At 40.5% G+C, this 21,841-nt stretch overlaps 1 protein-coding gene across 1 annotated transcript; it reads left to right on the top strand.

The window, feature by feature from the left end:
• Positions 1 to 1,249: 1,249 nt before the first annotated feature.
• On the top strand, positions 1,250 to 18,236 carry LOC126992705 (uncharacterized). The gene is made up of 4 exons (XM_050851519.1): positions 1,250 to 2,176; positions 13,644 to 13,688; positions 13,822 to 13,921; positions 14,077 to 18,236. Exon 4 carries the CDS (start codon positions 16,991 to 16,993, stop codon positions 18,065 to 18,067), a length of 1,077 nt encoding a protein of 358 aa, XP_050707476.1. The 5' UTR covers positions 1,250 to 2,176; positions 13,644 to 13,688; positions 13,822 to 13,921; positions 14,077 to 16,990; the 3' UTR covers positions 18,068 to 18,236.
• Positions 18,237 to 21,841: the final 3,605 nt, after the last annotated feature.

Genomic DNA, 21,841 nt, shown 5'->3' with positions numbered 1-21,841 from the left:
CACTCAGTGTTACCACAACGTCACAACCTCGTACCCTCTCACATTGTCCGAAGAAGTTTTCATTGGTTGCTTATATATCTGTATTATTGTATTTAGTTTTATTAGACCGAAAGTAGTTTTGGTTCCGCTTGTTCTTGTACCGTAGACACTCATTAGTGTATCCAAGGACGGACGACTTACCGTACATAATTCTTATTTTCAAATTTCGAATTACGCTGAATCGTGGAATACCGATGGAATAAATTTGTGTCAAGCAGGCGATTACTCCGTGAGATAGATTCGAGGTATAATATCCGCATAGTCCATAAATGCCTTCCCCGCTTATACGGACATATGGCACGCTACCGAGAAGCCGACCCTCATTTCCGGATTGTTTTTGGAGGAGACACTCCCGAGTGAAGGAGGCCAAGGAAACGCCCACATATTTCATGGCGTGAGCAAGTCGATAGATCCAGCTATGAAAAGGGAACCTATATGGAAACTTTCCCGGAGATACCCCCTGGTTTAACTTCGTAGGATGAGCGAGGCGACGCGCACCAACGGTAATTCACTAATGGAATGGCAAAGGGTTGCTGCTTATTAACAGGAGTTACTTAATGTATGCCAGTCAACCTATGGCAGATATCTTACAAACGTGTGTATCATTAATAACATTTTTTTTTTTTTTGTTTAGGCATTTTCAAAACATATATAAATTAACATATTCAAACTATTCATATATATATATATATATATATATATATATATATATATATATATATATATATATATATATATATATATATATATATATATATATATATATATATATATATATATATATATATATATACACACACACACACACACACACACACACACGAGAGAGAGAGAGAGAGAGAGAGAGATTAATAACGGAAATGCTTTGATATCATAACTTCCTCTGACCTTTTGTTTTTTTCCGTCGTCAATTATCTTTTTCATTTTCAAATGTAGTCTATAGAAGGCACCAGATATGCATGTATGCATTTCCCTAAGAAGTTGATCAAGGTATTCAAAGATTTGTTGTAGCAACATAAGAGGCAATATTTTGCTGATTTTCTTCTATTACATTCACTCGTAATGATCATTATTTTAGCCGCATGAAAGATCCAATCTTAAAAAGAAATTTAAATTTCTACCTCATTTTGGCAACTAAGATGTTCAAGCAGGCGATACGTTGTTCTGCATACACAGCTCATATAGAGAGTACTCGAATACAATTTTTGCATATAAAGGTAATAATGGACTCTCAAAGTTGCTTTTGTGTAGGGGATGAGGGAAATTAACTTCCGCTGCCGAGGCTAATGTTGAGCACCAATTAAAATCAAAGGAACACGCATTACCTGGAAAACTCCCTTACTCCTATTTCCAGCTAAGACAAAAATATAATTGGCCAACCCTATTCTGCTACTTAGCTGTGGATTTCAAAGACTCGGGAGTTGATGTAGTGGAGGTATCGGCAAAACTCGGTGGTAGTGGCGGTTCCAACGTGGTCGGGAGCTTAGTACGAGTACTCAGACTTGGTCTGGCTATTTGACGCTAACAGCCTGGTTTTCTGTCGGGGTATTTCTCAAGTTATGAGAATTTCGATAGCGCAAGGAAGGGGTGCTTCGTATGGAGTTTAGTATCAAAAAGTTAGACGCTGGCAAACCAGGCCTCTCACGTTAGCAAGGGTTGCCATGTCAGTAGCTGCCACGTCAACAATTGAATCCTGATGAAGTTCGAAACACTCTTCACACCGCTTCTAATTATTTTCCTTAGTATTAATACCCCCCCCCCAAAAAAAAAAAAATCTACTACCACTTGTTAATTATTATCTAGTTGCATTGCATTTGATTAATGACAAAATATACCATATATAGACGAAATAAATGCCACAGGGGACATTATAACTTTTGACAAGACGGAGAAGTACAAACGTTTCTCTACATATATGCTCCTTTGAAAGTTTTCCCGTTTTGCCCGTGGCAGTTTCTTGGCCATGTAGTGATAAAATATTTTTTTTCCCGGCAGGGCACCGTCCTGTACCCGCATTTGGAGTGTTGCCATAGGGATCCAACACTGTGGGAGAGGCCAGATGAGTTCTATCCCGAGCACTTCCTCGACGCAGATGGAAAATACATCAATAAAGAGGGGCTCCTGCCTTTCTCTGTCGGTAGGAAACACTTATTCATCCTATTGTTATTACCTAGTGTCTTGTCTTGTATTCTCTCTCTCTCTCTCTCTCTCTCTCTCTCTCTCTCTCTCTCTCTCTCTCTCTCTCTCTCTCTCCTTCATTTAGTCTAAGTTCCCTCCTACTATCTCCATCCTAAATTTCAATCCAAAGCTGGATGTTACGCCTACGTGCGCAACGACATCACTTGTTCTCGTGCCCACGACCTTGACTCTTCAGAATTTTCCACCATCTGGCTAAGACTTTCTTGTCATTCTATTACTAAATACATATGTGCTGTTTATATCTCACCTAACTCTACTGACTATGTAAAATTCTTTGACTACTTGAACTCTAAAGTGGAGCACATCTTGACCCACTCTTCCTTCGCTGAAATCTCCTGGGAGATTTCAATGTTCACCACCAGCTTTGGCTTTCATCCTCTTTCACTGACCAGCCTGGTGAACAGGCCTATAACTTTGCTCTCCTCAGTGACCTAGAGCAGTTGGTTCAGCACCCTACACGTATTCCCGACCGCCTTGAAGACCGGCCCAGCATATTAGACCTCTTCCTTACCTCTAACCTTTCTGCTTACTCTGTCAGACTGTTCTCTCCGTTGTGCTCCTCCAATCACAACCTTATTTCTGTATCCTGTCCTATCGCTCCTGTACATCCTCTGGACAAACCGAAGGGGCGATGCTTCTGGCATTTTGCTTCAGCTCGGTGAGACGACCTGAGGATATACTTTTCCGATTTCCCGTGGAATGACTACTGCTTCCACGATAGAGACCCCTTTGTGTGTGCCCTGCGCACTACGGAGATGATTGTCTCTAGAATGGAGGCATTCGTTCAATGTACTTTCTCTACTCCTCATGCTGATAAGCCTTGGCTTAATCATGCTTGTTCTCGTGCTGTTAAAGATATAGAGACAGCTAATAAAAGGTACCAGAGCCTTCGCACTCCTGCTAACCATGATCTTTATATTTCAGCCCGGAATCGTGCCAAATCTATTCTTCGACTTACCAAACCATCTTTCATGAATAGAGAATGTCAAAACCTAGCTTCTTCTAATCCTTCCCGTGACTTCTGGCACCTAGCCAAAAAAAATTCATCCAATTTCACTTCTTCATCTTTCCCTCCTCTCCTTAACCCTGACGGCAGCACCGCCGTCTCATCTATCTCTATGGCTGAACTCTTCGCCCAAACTTTCTGCAACAACTCCACTCTGGACGATTCTGGGCATATTCCTCCTACTCATCCCCCCATCTGACTCCTTTATGCCTGTTGTTGAGATTCTTAAGAGTGATGTTTTCTATGGCCTCTCTGGCCTCAACTCTCAGAAGGCTTATGGACCTGATGGAGTGCCTCCTATTGTACTTAAAAACTGTGCCTCCTTGCTGACACCCTGCCTGGTCAAACTCTTTCGCCTCTGCCTGTCAACATCTACCTTTCCTTCCTGCTGGAAGTATGCCTTCATACAGCCTGTGCCTAAGAAGGGTGACCGATCCAATCCCTCAAACTACCGCCCTATAGCTTTACTTTCCTGCCTATCTAAAGCTTTTGAATCAATCCTTAACCGGAAGATTCAAAAGCACCTTTCCACTTCTGACCTTATATCTGATCACCAGTATGGGTTCCGCAAGGAGCATTCTACTGACGATCTTCTTGCTTTCATAACTAACTCTTGGTCATCCTCTCTTACCCGTTTCGATGAAACTTTTTCAGTTGCGCTAGACATATCGAAAGCCTTCGATAGAGTCTGGCACAAGCCTTTGCTTTCTAATCTGCCGTCTTTCGGTTTCTATCCCTCTCTCTGTTCTTTTATCTCCAGTTTCCTTTCCGGCCGTTCTATCTCTGCTGTGGTAGACGGTAACTGTTTTTCCCCTAAACCTATCAACAGTGGTGTTCCACAGGGCTCTGTCCTATCACCCACTCTCATCCTGTTATTCATCAATGATCTTCTTTCCATAACAAACTGTCCTATCCACTCATACGCTGAAGACTCCACTCTGCATTATTCAACTTCTTTCAACAGGAGACCCTTTCAACAGAAATTACAAGACTCCAAACTGGAGGCTGCAGAACGCTTAACCTCAGACCTTGTTATCATTCCTGATTGGGGTAAAAGGAACCTTGTGTCCTTCAATGCCTCAAAAACCCAGTTTCTCCACCTATCAACTCGACGCAATCTTCCAAACACCTATCCCCTATTCTTCAACAATACTCAGCTGTCACCTTCTTCAACATTCAATATCCTCGGTCTATCCTTAGCTCAAAATCTCAACTGGAAACTTCACATCTCCTCTCTAACTAAATCAGCTTCCTCGAGGTTGGGCGTTCTGTATCGTCTCCGCCAGTTCTTCTCCCCTGCAGAGATGCTTTCCATATATAGGGGCCTTGTCCGTCCTCGTATGGAGTGAACATCTCACGCTTCATTCACACAGCTCTTCTGGACAGAGTGGAGTCTAAGGTTCTTCGTCTCATCAGCTCTCATCCTTTTACTGACAGCCTTCTACCTCTTAAAACCCACCGCTATGTTGCTTCTCTTTTTATCTTTTATCGATATTTTCATGCTGACCGCTCTTCTGAACTTGCTAACTGCATGCCTCCCCCCCTCCCGCGGCCCCGCTGCACACGACTTTCTACTCAAGCTCATCCCTATACTTTACAAACCCCTTAGGCAAGAGTTAACCAGCATCTCTATTCTTTCATCCCCTTCACTGGTAAAATCTGGAACAGTCTTCCTTAGTCAGTATTTCCTCCTGCCTATGACTTGACCTCTTACAAGAAGAGTGTATCAAGACATCTCTCCACCCGAAATTGACCTCTCTTTTGGCTACTATATATATATATATATATATATATATATATATATATATATATATATATATATATATATATATATATATATATATATATATATATATATATATATATATATATATATATATATATATATATATATATATATATATATATAGATGTGGGTGTGTGTGTGTGTGTGTGTGTGTGTGTGTAATAATAATAATAATAATAATAATAATAATAATAATAATAATAATAATAATAATAATAATATACGGTTTATTCAAGTAGGGCAGCCGTCAGGCTGAAAATTAACACTTTAAAAATACATTCAAGTAAATTTCACTAGCGAGAACAAGTACAAAATGAGAAGGGTGATGGAAAACGGGGGTCAGACTTGTCTCTGGGAAAGGTAGGGGTGATGGGAGGGGTTGGCTGGGATGGAGTGCAGTGTGCTCGTGCCGGGGGGGTGCGAAGGGGCGGATACTTCCAGATGGCGGTGAGGTCAAGTGCGATGTTAATCCTCAGGCAGGATGCTGGGTACAGGTGACAGGTCCCAGAGGGGTGCAGGTGGGCAGTATCTGGGAGGTCACTCAGGGATACCCAGGCTTAGTAAGGAGGTGCTAAGCCTGGGACGGCGAGACACAGGTGGTGGTTGCTGGCCGGTTGATTGTCATATCTGTTTCTCGGAACAAGTGCACAGCGCTGATGAAGATGCCGTACATCTTGCTCCAAACCTGAGTGACGAGGCCGCCTCACTGCCTGCCACCTGAACTGACCTTCCTCTGCTGCTGGGTGATTTCGTCCTCCGGAGGGTGTCTTCGGTGTTGTGTTGGCGACGCAGCTCTCACTACCCTTCCAGCACCACTAACACACTGCACTCACTGTATGTCTGTATAATGTCAACATTTCACGAGTGTTCTTTGTAATAATGAGTACCTTGAAAACAACGAGAGGGGGCGGAGGAATGGGGAGCGAAGGAGAAGCAAAAGAAAAAGAAAAAGAAAAAGGGTTAACAAACTGACCCTGTGACTGCAATGGGGAGCGCCATATGACACGTCTTGACCCCGTGTGTGTCTGTGTGTGTGTGTGTGTGTGTGTATATATATATATATATATATATATATATATATATATATATATATATATATATATATATATATATATATATATATATATATATATATATATATATATATATATATATATATATATATATATATATATATATATGACAGGAGGAGGTAGGAAGACACCTACCGAACGGTGAGGATATATGGGAAGCGAGGAGTAGAAGATAAAATGCCATATGTGTATCATTTTTGCCCCTGGCTATGATTATATACGTACGGCAATGTCGTTTTACGGGGTTGTTTACAGCGGAAATCGGGGACGGAAATCGGGAACGAATAACCGGACGTAGGGTATGTTAGACGGGAAATCGGGTATGAATGGGTGTTCGTAGGGTATGTTAGACCGGAAATCGGGTACGTAGAGGTCGCGAACCAGTTGTACCGGAAACACAGTACGAATGACTGTGTTGTTTGGGTACGAAGAGGTTGCGAAAACGGGCGGAAATACAGTACGAACGTATGGGATGTGTTAGGGTCCGAATGAGGTGATTGACCGGAAAGTATGAATGTTGTTGTGACCGGAAATGAGGTACGAAGAGGTGAGTAATGTATCTGCGAAGGACCGAAAAGTCAATGACCCGTCCAATGTTATTGTTTTGGATGGATAGGAGGGAGGGAGGGATGGGTGGCGGGTTTGAGTAAGATTGGAATGTGGTTCGGCCTTGTCCAAGGTTGAAGAGAGAGAGAGGAGGAAAGGAGAGAGAGAGAGAGAGGATAAAAGGAGAGAGAGAAAGAGAGGAAGAAAGGAGAGAGAGAGAAAGAGAGGAGGAAAGGAGAGGTAGAGAAAAGGGAAAAGGAGAGGAAGAGAGAAGAGAAAAGGAGAGAGAAGAGAAAGGAGAGAGAGAAGAGAAGAGAGGAGAAAAGAGAAAAGAGAAGAGAGAGAGAGAGAGGAAGAGAAGAAAAGGAGAGAGAAGGAGAAAAGAAAGAGAAAAGAAGAGAGAGAGAGAGAGAGAGAGAGAGAGAGAGAGAGAGAGAGAGAGAGAGAGAGAGAGAGAGAGAGAGAGAGAGAGAGAGAGAAGACGAAGATGTAAAGGTGAAAGAGAAAGAAAGAAAGAGAAATTATACATTATATGAATGACGGGGAGTTGTGGTAGCACGCGCAAACACTATCACAGTTGGAAATATACTATGGAAGATGGCGATGATGGGGAAGTCGTTACGTAAAATTCGTTACACATGACACACCTGCTTCCGCCCTTCAACCCCCCCCCGCTCTTCCCCAGCTTCCAACACCAGCTAACATAAAAAATCGTTGGACAGGACACACCTGTCCCCCTACCCCCACCCTCCTCTAGCAGATGTGATAGGTAACTCCCACTCTCCCGCGTTCGGCGAACAAAGCTGACCCCTGGTGGGGGATGGCTTTACGTCACGGTGTTGACTCGCCTCTGTTGCGGGATGATGGTATATTTCTCGTGAGAATGAGAAGCAATGCTTTGTGTAAACAGTGTTAGAGACGAAAGTCGTTTAGTGGATCGTGTCGGTCGTGTGTCGACAGTGTCCGCCGTGCAGATGACACATGTTTAAACATTGTGGGAGACGTTTCACATCTCTCCTTCCGTCCATGAGTGTTCTTCACCACGAGCTAACAATGCAGATAAACTCTGTGAAATATATGGAATGGTATTAGGCGGAACGCACCTGCCCCCCCTTTCCTACGTTTTTCCGGGCGTCAAGATAAAAAAAAAAAAACTAACACCGCGATAGCCTTTATATAAGGAAGAGTTAAAATGAATGGGATTTTCAGATTTTTATATATATATCTAGTGAGAACTAACATGCCAAAATCTTATATTAGCTTAATGCAGGTCGATTATTTTTTGTTTGTCTTAAATCCAAACTTAATCCAGTCTGAATAGTTAAACCATTCATTACATGGACACAATAAATTTTGAATTACGCTCTGTAAAAATACATCTTAATTCTGGATGAGAGGGATTCAGACAAGTTATAGTACACACATATGGCATACATGATAATAATAATAACAATAATAATAATAATAATAATAATAATAATAATAATAATAATAATAATAATAATAATAATAATAATAATAACACTGTTAAAATACATCTTAATTCTGGATGAGAGGGATAATTCAGACAAGTTATAGTACATACACATGGCATACATGATAATAATAATAATAATAATAATAATAATAATAATAATAATAATAATAATAATAATATTGCAACGTTCTGTGGATCATATGCACGTTTCTAACGTTTCTACTATCTAGTTACCACGTCCCCATCACCTTTGAACAACCCTTTTACTACATCCCATTACGCCAATGCTACCTTTCTGATTAGCGGGTGGCTTCGTGGTGCGGTGGTTAGCACACTCGGCTCACAACCGAGAGAGCCCGTGTCCGATTCCCGGGCGGAGTGGAAAAATTTTGCTGGGATTAAACCTTCCCATACTCATATCCTTGAGCATGCGAAGACAATGAAGTGTGAAAAAAAAACTTGTTTTCTCGTAAAGGAAGAAATACAATCACAATGGAGTAGGTCAAGCTGTACCCATTGCGTTTTTTTTTTTTTTTTTTTTTTTTTTTTTGCTACGTTACTGCTTCTTTTAGCGTGAATATTGCCACAACCTTCCTACTAAGCATACCATTACCTTTCTGCTACGTTTCTTGCAACGGCTCCTTCTCTTACCTGTTACCTGTGTCATACATCATATCTTCGTTTACTGCTCACAGTCACATAACCATAAATTTTACTTTTCGTTAATGCATATAGACGACACTGACAATCAATGTAGTTACACTTGAAGATGAGATGATCGTAAAAATCTAACTTGGTCTTAGTCAGCAAATGAGCAAAGATAAGACAAGACATTCCTAACTTATTTTATTTTATTCATACTTTTCTCCTTTCTCTTTTTTTTTTTGGAAAATCAGTATATGCAATCCGATAGAATACATTTATTTAGAGCATGTCAAAGTGCTAATTATCGAGAGGGTGATTTTTTTTCATTTGAAAAAAGAAAAAAACAGACAGAATAATAGAGTTCGCTAGTTAAGGCACTTGTTCTTTCCAGACATTATGGAAATGATTTTGATGACGGTAAAATCTTGAACTCCATATAAGCAGCGTAACTATGTTACCTTCACTAATTCCACACATTCATTTGCTTACGGGAGAATATAATAAGAAAGAAAAGATAGTTATACTTTGAGCTTTCAGAAAAATAGGTAATTTAATCTACAACTTTAACTATTTTTTTTCCTAGGCACTAAAAAAAAAAAAAAAAAATCCCATAACATGACACACAATTCTCAAAATGAATCTTAAGTACATTAGGAGGCAGAGTGTACACTTTTTTTGGTATAGAAAAATGATTTTGCTGGGATTAAACTTTCCCATACGCATATCCTTGAGCATGCGAAGGCAATGAAGTGTGAAAAAACATCAAAATAAAAAAAAAATACACTCATCACATTTTTTTTCTACCCAAATGTTAAATCCCACCCACACAATGAATCACGAAAAAAAAAACTAGGTATTGCTTTTTTCTCGTAAAGGAAGAAATACATTCACAAAGGAGTAGGTCAAGCTGTCAACAACACCAACAAAAACGACAAAAAATTGATATACTTTCCCCTGAAATAAAAATGATCTTGCCGAGCAAATATATTCTAATAATTGACCTAATACATTAAGGACGAGGTCAACAATACCAAGGGACTATAGTGGGTCCTATTAGAGAGTAATGTGGAATGGAACTGGTAATTAAGCATTCGTTCATTTGCTAACCGCTTTCCAAAGTATTTTTTTTATGAGATATGAAACTTGTCGTCACATGTACTGAAACCTCATTTCATCATGTGGTGAAGCACTCTGCCTCAGCCGAGGGTAGTGGTCCTAAAAGAGTAGCCTATTTTATCTTTTTTGGCTTATTTATGTATAGCCAAAGAAACATCATAGGGTTAATTCAGAGGGTGTGCTTATCTTGTTTCGTTGGCCATACATAAATAAGCCAAAAAAGATAAAATAGGCTACTCTTTTAGGACCACTACCCTCGGCTGAGACAGATTGCTTCACCACATGATGAAATGAGGTTTCAGTACATGTGATGACAAGTTTCATATCTCAGAAAAAAATACCTTGGAAAGCGGTCAGCAAATGAACGAATGCTTAATGACCAGTCTTTAAATCCCGAAACCTTCCAAAGCATTTGCTTGTGCTCACACCATTGCTGTAAAACCCACGAGAAGCAGTGAAGAAAACCTCAGTAGTGGAGTGCCAAATGACCTAGAAGTATTATCAGACAATGGGGACGGATTGGTGGGAAGGGAAGATGGTATATGATTTCATGAAAAGCTAATGCTAACATTAGTTCTGCTAACAATTGTGGTACGCAGTATTTATTTCCTTTATTATCGCTCCCTATTTTTGGGAGTGTTTTTACATCCATTTGATATTCATTTTGGTTCATTGGAGTGTTTAGGGGTGTCATTTGATGTGCAAATGATTAACAACCTAACAAACTTGACCCCCGCCAATCAACTATACCATACTGTGCGCATACTGTTCTAGGTTAGACATGGTTACGTTTGGTCAGGTTAGTTACCTTTAATATTTTACGCGAATTATGTACGATACGCTTCTTACTCTGCCTTTGTTGTTACTAACAGCTAAGTAGTCTATGACTGTGCACCACGGGTTTATGTCGAATGTGGCCACGTGGGTTAACACACCCATTTCATGGCTATTTTCAGGGTTATTATGGTATTTCCTTATTTCGTTACCGTTTCCGATTCTCGGATTTTTTTGAAGAAAAGAAGGACATAAGAACGCAAAAAAAAAAAAAGGTATGAGACCGGTTGGTCGGTACAAGGCATCTCCTGTGTGCCTAACTCCAGCTTACCTCACTAGCCATGAATTTATCCAAGCTCTTTTTGAATGTATTTACTATACTGTCACGCACAGCATGACTGCCAAGCCTATTCCACTCATCCACGCCTCTTTTGGTAAACCAATGCTTGTCTGTGTCTTTGTTGAATCTGAATTCATCTATCTTAAACCCACTGCTTCATGCATTACCCGACTCTTTAACAACCAAAACCCTATTAAAGCCCTTCATCCCTTTACAAATGTCAGTCACGTCTTCTCGTAACCTTCGCTTCTCTCGAGAATGCAGATTTAAATGATTAAGTCTATCCTCATATGGAAAGTTTTCCGTCCTTTGAATCATTTTTTGTCATCCTACTCTGTACAGATTCTAAAATCTTGATATCCATTCTTAATGGACTGACGAAAACTGAACCACATAATCGAGATGAGGTCTAACTAGTGCTAAGTAAAGCTTGAGGATGACTTCAGCGTTTATATTGGTAACGCACCTTTTTTTCTTCCATTTGATAGTTTTTAAACCCTTTTGAGTGTTTTGAGGCGTCATTTGTTGTCCAAATGAATATTAACCATAATATAACCATGTCAAATAGATGGATAGGTTATGCTAGGTACGCTTTAAGTCCTATTGAGACATCATGGTCACGCCCGTTTCAACATTTCATGTCTATTTTCACATTTTGGTATTTCTTTCCTTTATTATTATTTCCTTTTTTTTTCTTCCATTTGATCATTTTTAAGCCTTTTTGAGTATATTGAGGTATCACCAATCTTAACTCCGTTGACGTGGTCATATAACGGCTAGTATTCATTTCCACTACAAATGATGCTTCAAAACATTAAAGAGCTTAAATTCTGTCAATGGAAAAAGAAAAAGAAAAAAAAAACACGCGAATAGAGGAAAGATTTACCGTTGTTTTCATCTCTACACTCCCAATGTTCTTTTTTACGGAAGGTTTGAAGGGTAGTAGAAAATATATAACGCATTATGTAACGTGACGTAACGTAACGTAACATGTAACGTATAGCAACAGAAGAACAGTTGGTTGAGTAGAAAACGAGATGTCGGCGCGTGAGTAATACAATCTCCCCACTTGTCATGGTTATATTATGGTTATTATTCATTTTTACAACAAATGAGACATCAAAACACTCAAAAGTGTTTAACAACTATCAAGTGGAAGAATAAAATTCCAAAAGCAAATGTGGTAATAGAGGAAATATTCACCCTAATTAAATTAAAGATCATGAAATACTGGTATTAAGAACTACTGATCATAGTGTTCACGAGTAGGAGGATTTATTTTCTTAATAATCAGTGTTTTCCAGCAAAAATTTATATGAACAATATTCACTGAAACGTAATGTTTATTGGTTCATTAATTTTTTTTTTCTGAAATTTTACTCAATTTACTGTATATACTGTGAATTCCATGTATTTAGTTTTTGAGCAGCAATTCCCTTTTACATATCAGTAGTAACAAATGTACGGAAGTGGGGGTAACCGGAGTGGGGGGGGTACGGAAGTGGGGGTTGGGGGGGTCAGCGGGGGGTTACGGAAGAGGGGGTAGCTGGACCCCACCCCACACCCACCCAACCCACACCTTTCACCCCCCCACCCACCCCTCTACTGAGGTGACGGGAGTTTGGGTGCCCAGCGGGGAGGGGGGGTGACGGAAGAGGGGGTAGTTGAAGGGTTAAGATAAGATCGCGGGGAACTAGGGCTCGAATGACCACGAGATTATAATCACGGAAAAGGTAAAGACATTATGTTAATGACCAGGCTGGAATATGTCCCGCCCACCTGTTCCCGGCGTCTTATCTTTCCCCCTCTTCCCATAGACGCACATACACACACACACACACACACACACACACACACACACACACACACACACACACACACACATATCTGGTCATACGAGATAAAATCGCGGAAAAAATGGATCGATGACATCTCCATGTATCTGAGACCACGCCGATTGGAGTCTTAATGATTCAAGTCATTACAATAAACCTCATGTCATTAAGGACTGACCTGAGGAACACACATGCATGCGCACACACGCACACGCATATATATATATATATATATATATATATATATATATATATATATATATATATATATATATATATATATATATATCTATATATATATATATATATATATATATATATATATATATACACACACACACACACACACACACACACACACACACACACACACACACACACACATCTGTTCATACGAGATAAAATCGCGGAAAAAATGGTTCGATGACATCTCCATGTATCTGAGACTACGCCTTCTGGAGCCTTAATGATTCAAGTCATTACAATAAACCTCAGGTCATTAAGGACTGACCTGAGGAACACACACACACACACACACACACACACACACACACACACACACACACACACACACACACACACACACACACACACACGTACAAACGAACACACAACGCCGGGGGTATTTATGGTCGTCAAACCAACGAGCCCTTCACAGATTCTCAAGGAGGTCTCAGGTCAGGAGGTCTCCTGTTCTTGTTTCTCGCAAACATGAGGATCCCTGGACACACCTGTATCAAATGTTCATGGTGTAATAATTACTTCCCGTTGTCCACGCTCCAGCTCATAGGGCGACCTGTCTTCCAGAGGGCCTTGGGACTGGATCGAAAGATATACCTACTAGAAACAATGGTAAGTACTTAAATGCTCGCATTACTTTATATGCTTGTAAAAAAAAAACAGTAGCAGATGTGGATGACGGGAGGGGGGGTAGAGAGTTGGGCAACATATTCAATATCGACTTTAGTCTTTCTATCTTTTTCAGAAGATCGATCAGATGTCAGTTTCTCTCAACCAGACCCCAGCGATATTGGGAGTTGTTCTCCACGGACGGGTCTCAACGACGAAGCCAGTCAAAACCAAAGGTAGGCCAAAACCTTATATCTTCTGAAATGCAATATTGTTAAAATGTGTTTTACAAGAGACACATTTCCCATATTGTATTTTAAGTGTCACAGTAAAATATGTGCGGGGTAGAGAGATTCATAAAATTTCATTTATGTGTTTCATATTCCTTAAGGGCTATCTCCGAAGAAGGCGGGTCTGGTAGGCTCAGCCATTGCCGAAACGAAAACAAGCGAATACAGGAACAAACGGTAAGTTTCTACGTTTTTTTTTATTTTTATTAGGCACACCTCTGCTCTAAGGAAAAAATTGTTATTTCACTGGTCGTGAGGGATTCTCTCAACCAAACATTCTCCACAGCCAGAACCCAGCGTTTATAACCCGGGACGGCCAGCAACAACACCCTCACCAACACCCCGTGAAATAAGCCAACATTTCAACGGGGCTTTAACAACGATCGACGTGCCCATCCCACCAGCAGACAACGGAGACATTGCATCATATTTCAACAACAACACTGGCCGTCTTCGCGGGGCAGTAGAGTCTGTATTCCAAGGCTGCCAGCAGGTTAGACCTCCTTCTTTTAAAGTGCACGTTGACATGCATCTGCGTTTAGTCAGAGAAGACCCCGACGACGGAGTTCAATATAGAGATATGTATATGAGAAGTCATATGCAGGTAATTAGCTATGATGATATAGATTCATATGTACGTGAACTATCCGAATATTTTGTTAATCGGTTTGAACATGACATGTCAGACGAAGAGGGCAGTGGATTTACGTTAGATGAAATAGTTAGCGTAAAATTTTCCTTCTCTCTTATAATGCTGCACAATAGTATTGGAGAGTATGTGCCCTATCCTAAGGGTGTTCCAGGGAAAACACAAGTTCTCAACCCTTCAGGACCCACGGACTGCGTTTTCCAAGTTCTAACAGCTTATCGCTATATAAAGTCAAGAAATGTAGTTCCATCGGGCAGACAATGGGATAATGCTTGCTTGGGCTCTATTAATACAGGTAACATTCCAACCCCGGTATCCTGGGAAGACCTCGGTCGGCTTGAAAGATTAAATAACATAAGTATTCGCGTTTACTGTCTAGACAACGTTGAAGACAAAAAAGACGAACTAACTCTATTCAGAAAGGGGCTCAAAGATCAAGAAGTTGTTCATTGTCTGTTGTTGGGGAACAGACACCTAGCTCGTATCCAAGACTTTGACGCATACATGAACCTGTTTACTTGTCAACGTCGCGGAAAAAAAAAAAAAATTGCGAGATCTGCCTGTGCGCCTGTGTGAACAAGACAACGCTTGCTGAACATGTGCCAATTTGCCCAACGATGATCACAAGACTAAGATTCCCACGCGCGGGCTTTACTGTGAAATTTATTAATCATGCTAAGGCATATGAGCCATCTTAGTTAACATTCTATAACGTTGAGAGTATTCTCGTAGAGCCTTCATCGAATGTGTCTGGATGTGTAAAGAGACATCACTTTGTCATAGCGTATGCTTACATTATAGTGAATAGAAACGGATAAACAGTACAGAGCGGATCCTATTGTGGAAGTAATGCTGTAATTTTATTCATACAATGCAGCGTGCCTGGAAGAAGTTAACATTTTCTAAAAAATAAAATTAACATGACCGATGAAGATACGACACGTCACAATGAGCAAACTCACTGTCTTCTCTGTAAACAGGGTTTTTTAAAAGGTAAAGGAGTAAAACATCATGACCATGAAAAATCAGGAAACAATTACATTGGAGCTTATTGTAATAGATGCAACCTCCAAATGAAAAATCAAAAATTGCAGCTCACTCTCATTGCACATAATGCTAATTACGAAATGTCGTTAATCCTGCGTGAATTAACGATACCTGAATACCATGAATACCATGAAGTCATCATAAGATGAGATTTTTTGACTCGTATGCCTTTATGTCTGGTTCACTCGCGGCTTTAGCGAACCAATTCATCAGTAATGGGAACGAACCCATATGCACACAACAGATGTTGAAAAATGTGCCAACACCTGCGTTGCCATTATTGATCAAGGGAAATCAGGTGTTTTGTTATGACTATATGGATTCGATGGAACGACTTTCTGAGACACGTCTTCCATCCCGCGAAGATTTTTTCAATTCGCTTCAGGAAGCAGAACTTTCCGAAAGTGATTATGAACATGCTCAGAATGTTTAGAAAGTAGCTGGGTGTCAGAGCCTGAAGGACTATTTGTTGCTTTATGTAATAGTGGATGTTGGCCTTTTATGTGATGTCTTCCTAGAGTGGCGAGGTATTTTGAAAACCCAGTGGAGGTTGGATATTGTAAATTATGTTAGCCTGCCAGGATTTGCCTATGACTCTTTTCTGTTAAAAACACAGCAGGAATTAGAGGTGCTTAGTAGCCCAGACATATATCATTGCATTCAAACAAATGTGCGTGGGGGCTACACAAGAGTCGTGCGTCGTTTTGTACGCGCCAATAACATATACACGAACCCTCAGTTTAATCCAAAACATAATAGAAACACTTTCCTTTCGTATCTTGACTTCAATAGTCTTTATCCCACTGTAATGCAAGAGAAGTTGCCATGTGGGGATATGAGAAAACTAGATAAGACAGAAATGCAGTTGTTTTTGAACGGGGGCTTGGTCAATCAAGCAACCGATGGCGGTTTTGGATATCTCATTCTGTGCGATACTGAGGCTGTCTCACGTGAAGTCGTTGAGAAAACGGATGACCTCACACTGATCATCAGGAGACACAATATCACCAACAGAGATATATCGTCAGTCACACGCGAATGGTATGAAGAAGAAAACCGTCCAGCACCGTGTAAGAACATAAAACTGATTGGAACACATGCTGCTCAGGAGAAAATGCTGTTTGCTCTGCCCCTCCTTAAACTACTTATTCAACTAGGCCTGTTTGTTAAAAAAAGTGCATGCTATTTATACGTTTAAGCAAAAGCACTTTCTTGCGGACTTCATTCAGGATAACATAGACGCCCGCAAAAGTGCTACTTGCCCTATCAATAAAAATGCAATCAAGTGTATTTCAAACTGCATTTTTGGTCGATTCCTGATGAACGTGGCCAAATATAGTGAAGACATAGATATTGTCACCAACCGCGAAAAGTTTTTGAAGCTGGCCCGAAGTCCTTACTTTAAACGCGTTGTACCTCTCAATGATGGCCATGTAGTTGTAACTCGCCATACGAAATATTCACGGGTGAATCATCCAAACTACATTGGCTACTACATCCTAGAGCTGTCCAAGCTGCGACTATATGATTTCTATTACAATGTGTTGAAGGCTCATTACGGAGATCGGGCGAAACTAGTGTATTGTGACACTGATTCCTTAATAACAGAAATTGAAACTCCTGATCTATTAACAGAGTACTCGCAGGAGCCCTTCAAAAGCTATATAGACACAAGTAACTTTAGCCCCTCACATTCCTTGTACAGCACAGACAACAAAGGAAAGCTTGGATTTCTCAAGTCTGAAGTGGGGGAAAGAACCATCTCAGAATTTGTAGGTGTAAAACCAAAGTGCTACTCCATCCTCTTGGCAGACGGTGACCGGTTGAGTTCAGCTAAGGGCGTTCCAAAGTTCATAAAGAAGAAAATTGTTCATCAGCGATACAAAGACGCCCTATTCCAGAAGCAAACATTTACCTTTGACTATCAGGGATTCACAGTGCGCAATGGACGAATGAGTACAGTAAAATATCCCAAGAGAGGGATATCTGTAGTTAAGGACAAAAGATACTTCATTAGCACCTTGGAGTCACGATCTTACGGTCATCCCGATAATTCTATAGGGATAGAGGAGGAAGAGAAGGAGGAGGAGGTAGCCCAGATCATGACGCTGTCAAACGAAGAAAATTTGGAGGAAGGCGATGAAAGAGGCATAACAGAAGCGAGACTAGCCGAGGTAATGGGTGGGCAAGAGATCGGTGAAATGGGAGAACAAGAAGAAACCTCTGAATTGTGGGGAGAACGGGATGTGCTGGCCGAGCAATATTTTCCCTCGATAAAACAGGTAGAGACGGATGATGACATGTTAATGCTAGCCGCGGAACAGGAAAAAATAAATCAAATGCTCTCATCATCCCCCCTTGAATATATGCTAGAAGATACAGTCTTTTCAGAATAAATTGTAGTTGTTTATAAGATAAGGACTGGTGTGAATGTTGTATATAGTTATTATAGTGTAAGAATTTGCCTGCTATTTTTATGTTAAATATAAAATATATGTAAATATATTCTGTATACAAGGACTAATGTTGGAGCCAATGATATTATAAAATTGCACATGATGAATCTGGAATCATAATTTGACCAAATTCCAATAAATATTGAGTTTGTTTGACTTGTTTATATGTCCTTTATCAAAAAAAAGGATGAAAAATAACACAATAATTGTCTTAAAGTTTATTCGATTTGTGGAAACATATGAAAAAAACGCTTTTATGTTTCGATCCGGCTCATACATAAAAGACTGCCCGCCAAATAAGGCGGCGGCGGCGGGGGAGGCAGCGGGCGCTGCGGACGCTGCGACGACAGGATGCGACAGGATTGCGCGCGGAACGGGGCACGGCGGGGCGGGCCGGGGCGGGGGCAGCACGGGGTAGTGGCGGTGACGAGTGAGGACCTGTGTGTGGAGCCAGACCTCTGATTTAAGCACGGTATACAACCTCCTTCCCCCCCCCCCCCCTTCACTTCAATATGAAAAAATCAATAAAGTCAATACTTACTTTTTATGAACACGTGTTAAATGTTTGATGACATACGGGCATTATAAACTTGCTGTAAGCGAATCTCATCACGTGTTCGTCATTCCTCGAATATTCGGTCTTGGAAAACTCCATACATATTTTTTCAAGAGTTTCTCTTACACCCAAGTGTGAGACATTGTAGGCAAAGTATATGGCATAAGCCCTGCACACATCGCTTCGCGTGCTTTGAAGTCGAAATGCATTTTTATACATACTGAGCCCGGAGTAATCAATATATTTAAAATGATCAGAGTATAATTTTGGATCGAGAGCATAACTATCTAGGAACACTGCCATGCCCGGTTCATAGTAGAGACAAATCCAGTGTCCCATTTCTCTTTTAGAATAACTTGGTAGCGTATTGACGATGCACACTATAGGTTTTCTATATCGAGGTATAGAGTTTACTTCGTCTGCCAATAACACGCCTAAAAACAAGGCCTGCTTTCCTATGTGCCCCCTCAATCCTCTTTCAATCTCCATGTTGTTCATCGCACAGCCGCTTCAAGCGCGCACATCACACTGCAGCCGTCTTTCAGAGTTAACTGTTATTATACCCACTGTTTCGCCAAACAGTATCAACAGACGGTTCCCGTTTTCTCCCTTGCTTAGATTCAAGCTAAGTCTAAGCCCCCCATTCATTTCAACGGGCAAATTATCATTCAAGTTTTCAGCACGCAAATCAAATGTGCAAATCAATGCCCCCTTGCCGAAAATATCCTTTCCGATTAAATGGTCTTTGTGAAAACCAAGTGCATCCAAAGTACGATGGTAGAGCTCAGCATAGTCATGAGGGAATTTACTAGGAATATTATACATGGTTCTACCATTAACACTTCAGCTTGACTTATATCGCCATGGCTCAAATACAATGGATTTAGCGTATAGTCGCCAGAATGAGCTTCCATGCTCGTTATAATAAGCGAGAGTTTTTCCAGAATAACATTACCCCACGGTTGATCATACGTTCCTGAGATTTGTTCTTTGGCTAGCACATAGGTTTTCAAGAGGGTTTTGGTAAATGTCGATTTTAAAAGATTCCCTGTGGCGAGAGACGCGTTCAAAGCATGAAGTGCATTAGGATAAGGAAACAGTCGCGTATAAAGCAACTTGGCTGAATCTATATGCAGACGAATGTTATCGCCAGTTGGAGAATTTAGCATCCATGCATTACTAGATAGTTCCATTCGGAGTCTAACCGAAATACCATCGAGCAAGTAACTGTCTAAAGAACTTATATCCAGAAGAAGCGGGGTACAGAGTTGTATACCCGCTTCATAATGGTCTTGTGTTGCGCGCTGGCATTGTCAAAGTATTCTGCTGTTACTTTGAAAATAAAACCGTTCTCTGGGATGGTAATATTAGCATTGGCTCCAATTGTATTCAATTTGTTGAGCGACAAAGTATTCAGCATTTTAACGTATGACGTGTACCCATAAAGTACATTATTGTCAACAGCTACATCTCCCAAAAAACATTGCACTGATTTGAATAGGCTGTGCGCGGTATTATTTGTAAATTCAACATGTTGAGCGTCATCGAGAGGAGTAGTATTGTCTGGCTTAGTTAAGCGTAAAGAGGTGTGCAACACCAATTTCCCCAAATCAATAAAACTGCCAAGTGTTCCAGGAATGAAAAATTCTATATATGTATCGGATAATTTCGTATTGAATCCAAGGTTAGTAGGTAAAACATCAGCATCATAACGGGAGGCAATCGTTGTTTCCAATAATATCATTTTGTTGGGGCGGGGAAACAATTCACTGACACCGGCGGCATATTGCCTCAGGGGAGAACGCGGGTCCCCGACACCAACCGCGCTGGTGATGCTCGCCATACTGCTCTTAGTTCAACAATGATTACAACTCGGTAAAGATGTCCTTTTTATAACACCTTCCGTGTGAAATATCATCTAGAACATTGTTTCCAAATGTTCGAGCTGAAGGCACAATGACATTTTTCACTAGGAAAGGGAAAGCTCTTTTAGCGAGTCCAGCTAAAACCGAGAATAAACCCCCGCCTCTGTGATAGCTTGGTTCATAAGAAAGTGTGACTATATCATCAATACCACTCCCTCGGGATGATATCTGTTTGCCATTCGAAAACAGGGTATGATATTTTGCTACGGAAGGAGGGATGAATGTAACCCGCATGGTGGCGAAGAGGAGACTGTCTTTTCAAATGGACAACATTCCTATTAATACAGCAAAATGTACTCAAAGATTCAACGCGATCGGATATGAAGTAAGCACGTAACAGGGTATCCTTCTTCGAAATGCATAGGATGACCTTTTTGATCTGTGAGTTTAATAGAAATCGATTCAATTACTTTGGATTTAAGGGACTTATATATAATTGGATGCACGCCTTTTGTTACACCTCCGGAGAGCGAAAAGGCATCAAGAATATTCACATTTTTCCCTGCATACCTAGAGGGATTGACAAGGTCAGTGTAAATGAGAACACACTGTACGTCACCATTTCTCAACAGAGGGGCATGACCATGTCGCGGAACAAGAACGGGGAGTTTTTGTTCTTCATGTGTACCCAAGGAAGAAAACACAGCATAACCTATGTTGGGGACAAAACCGAAAACCTGGGCCAGCCGCGTATCAAAGGAAACCTTAATAAATACAACTAGTGAATGATAACCATTGTTGCAGAACTAAGTTAAATAATCATTTGTTGAGCTAAATGCAAGAACCTCTCTAGAATACGCTAGTAATGGTAGTTGTATCCATCGACCATCTCCTTTATCAATGTCGTTATTATACCGTTAACACACATCAGCAAATACCCAGTGTCATTATATAAGATATTAGCATTAATAGCCTCTGACAGTGTGCGTCTTTCAATAGCTTCTGAATCTGGCGTTGGTCTTATACCACATTCAGGATGTGTACTACACTCTGGTTCACCCGGTTTAACAATGTAATACCGACAGGGAAGCAACACGTTCAGTAGACCGACTTCATATTCCACGTCCTTGTCTAATGTTAGAGTTTGTATATTATTAGTCAAGCTAGTGCTGGAATTAGGGTAAATTTCCCCATCCGCAATGCTGGTAACATATATATGATGTGACTCCATTTAGAGCAACCAAGACACTAGCAAAAATATTATAATTATTTCATTATATATAGAGGTAGACA

The sequence above is a fragment of the Eriocheir sinensis genome, chromosome 7 (assembly GCF_024679095.1).
Source record: "Eriocheir sinensis breed Jianghai 21 chromosome 7, ASM2467909v1, whole genome shotgun sequence".
Lineage (NCBI taxonomy): Eukaryota > Metazoa > Arthropoda > Malacostraca > Decapoda > Varunidae > Eriocheir > Eriocheir sinensis.
This window is presented reverse-complemented; position numbering and strand designations above follow the sequence as displayed.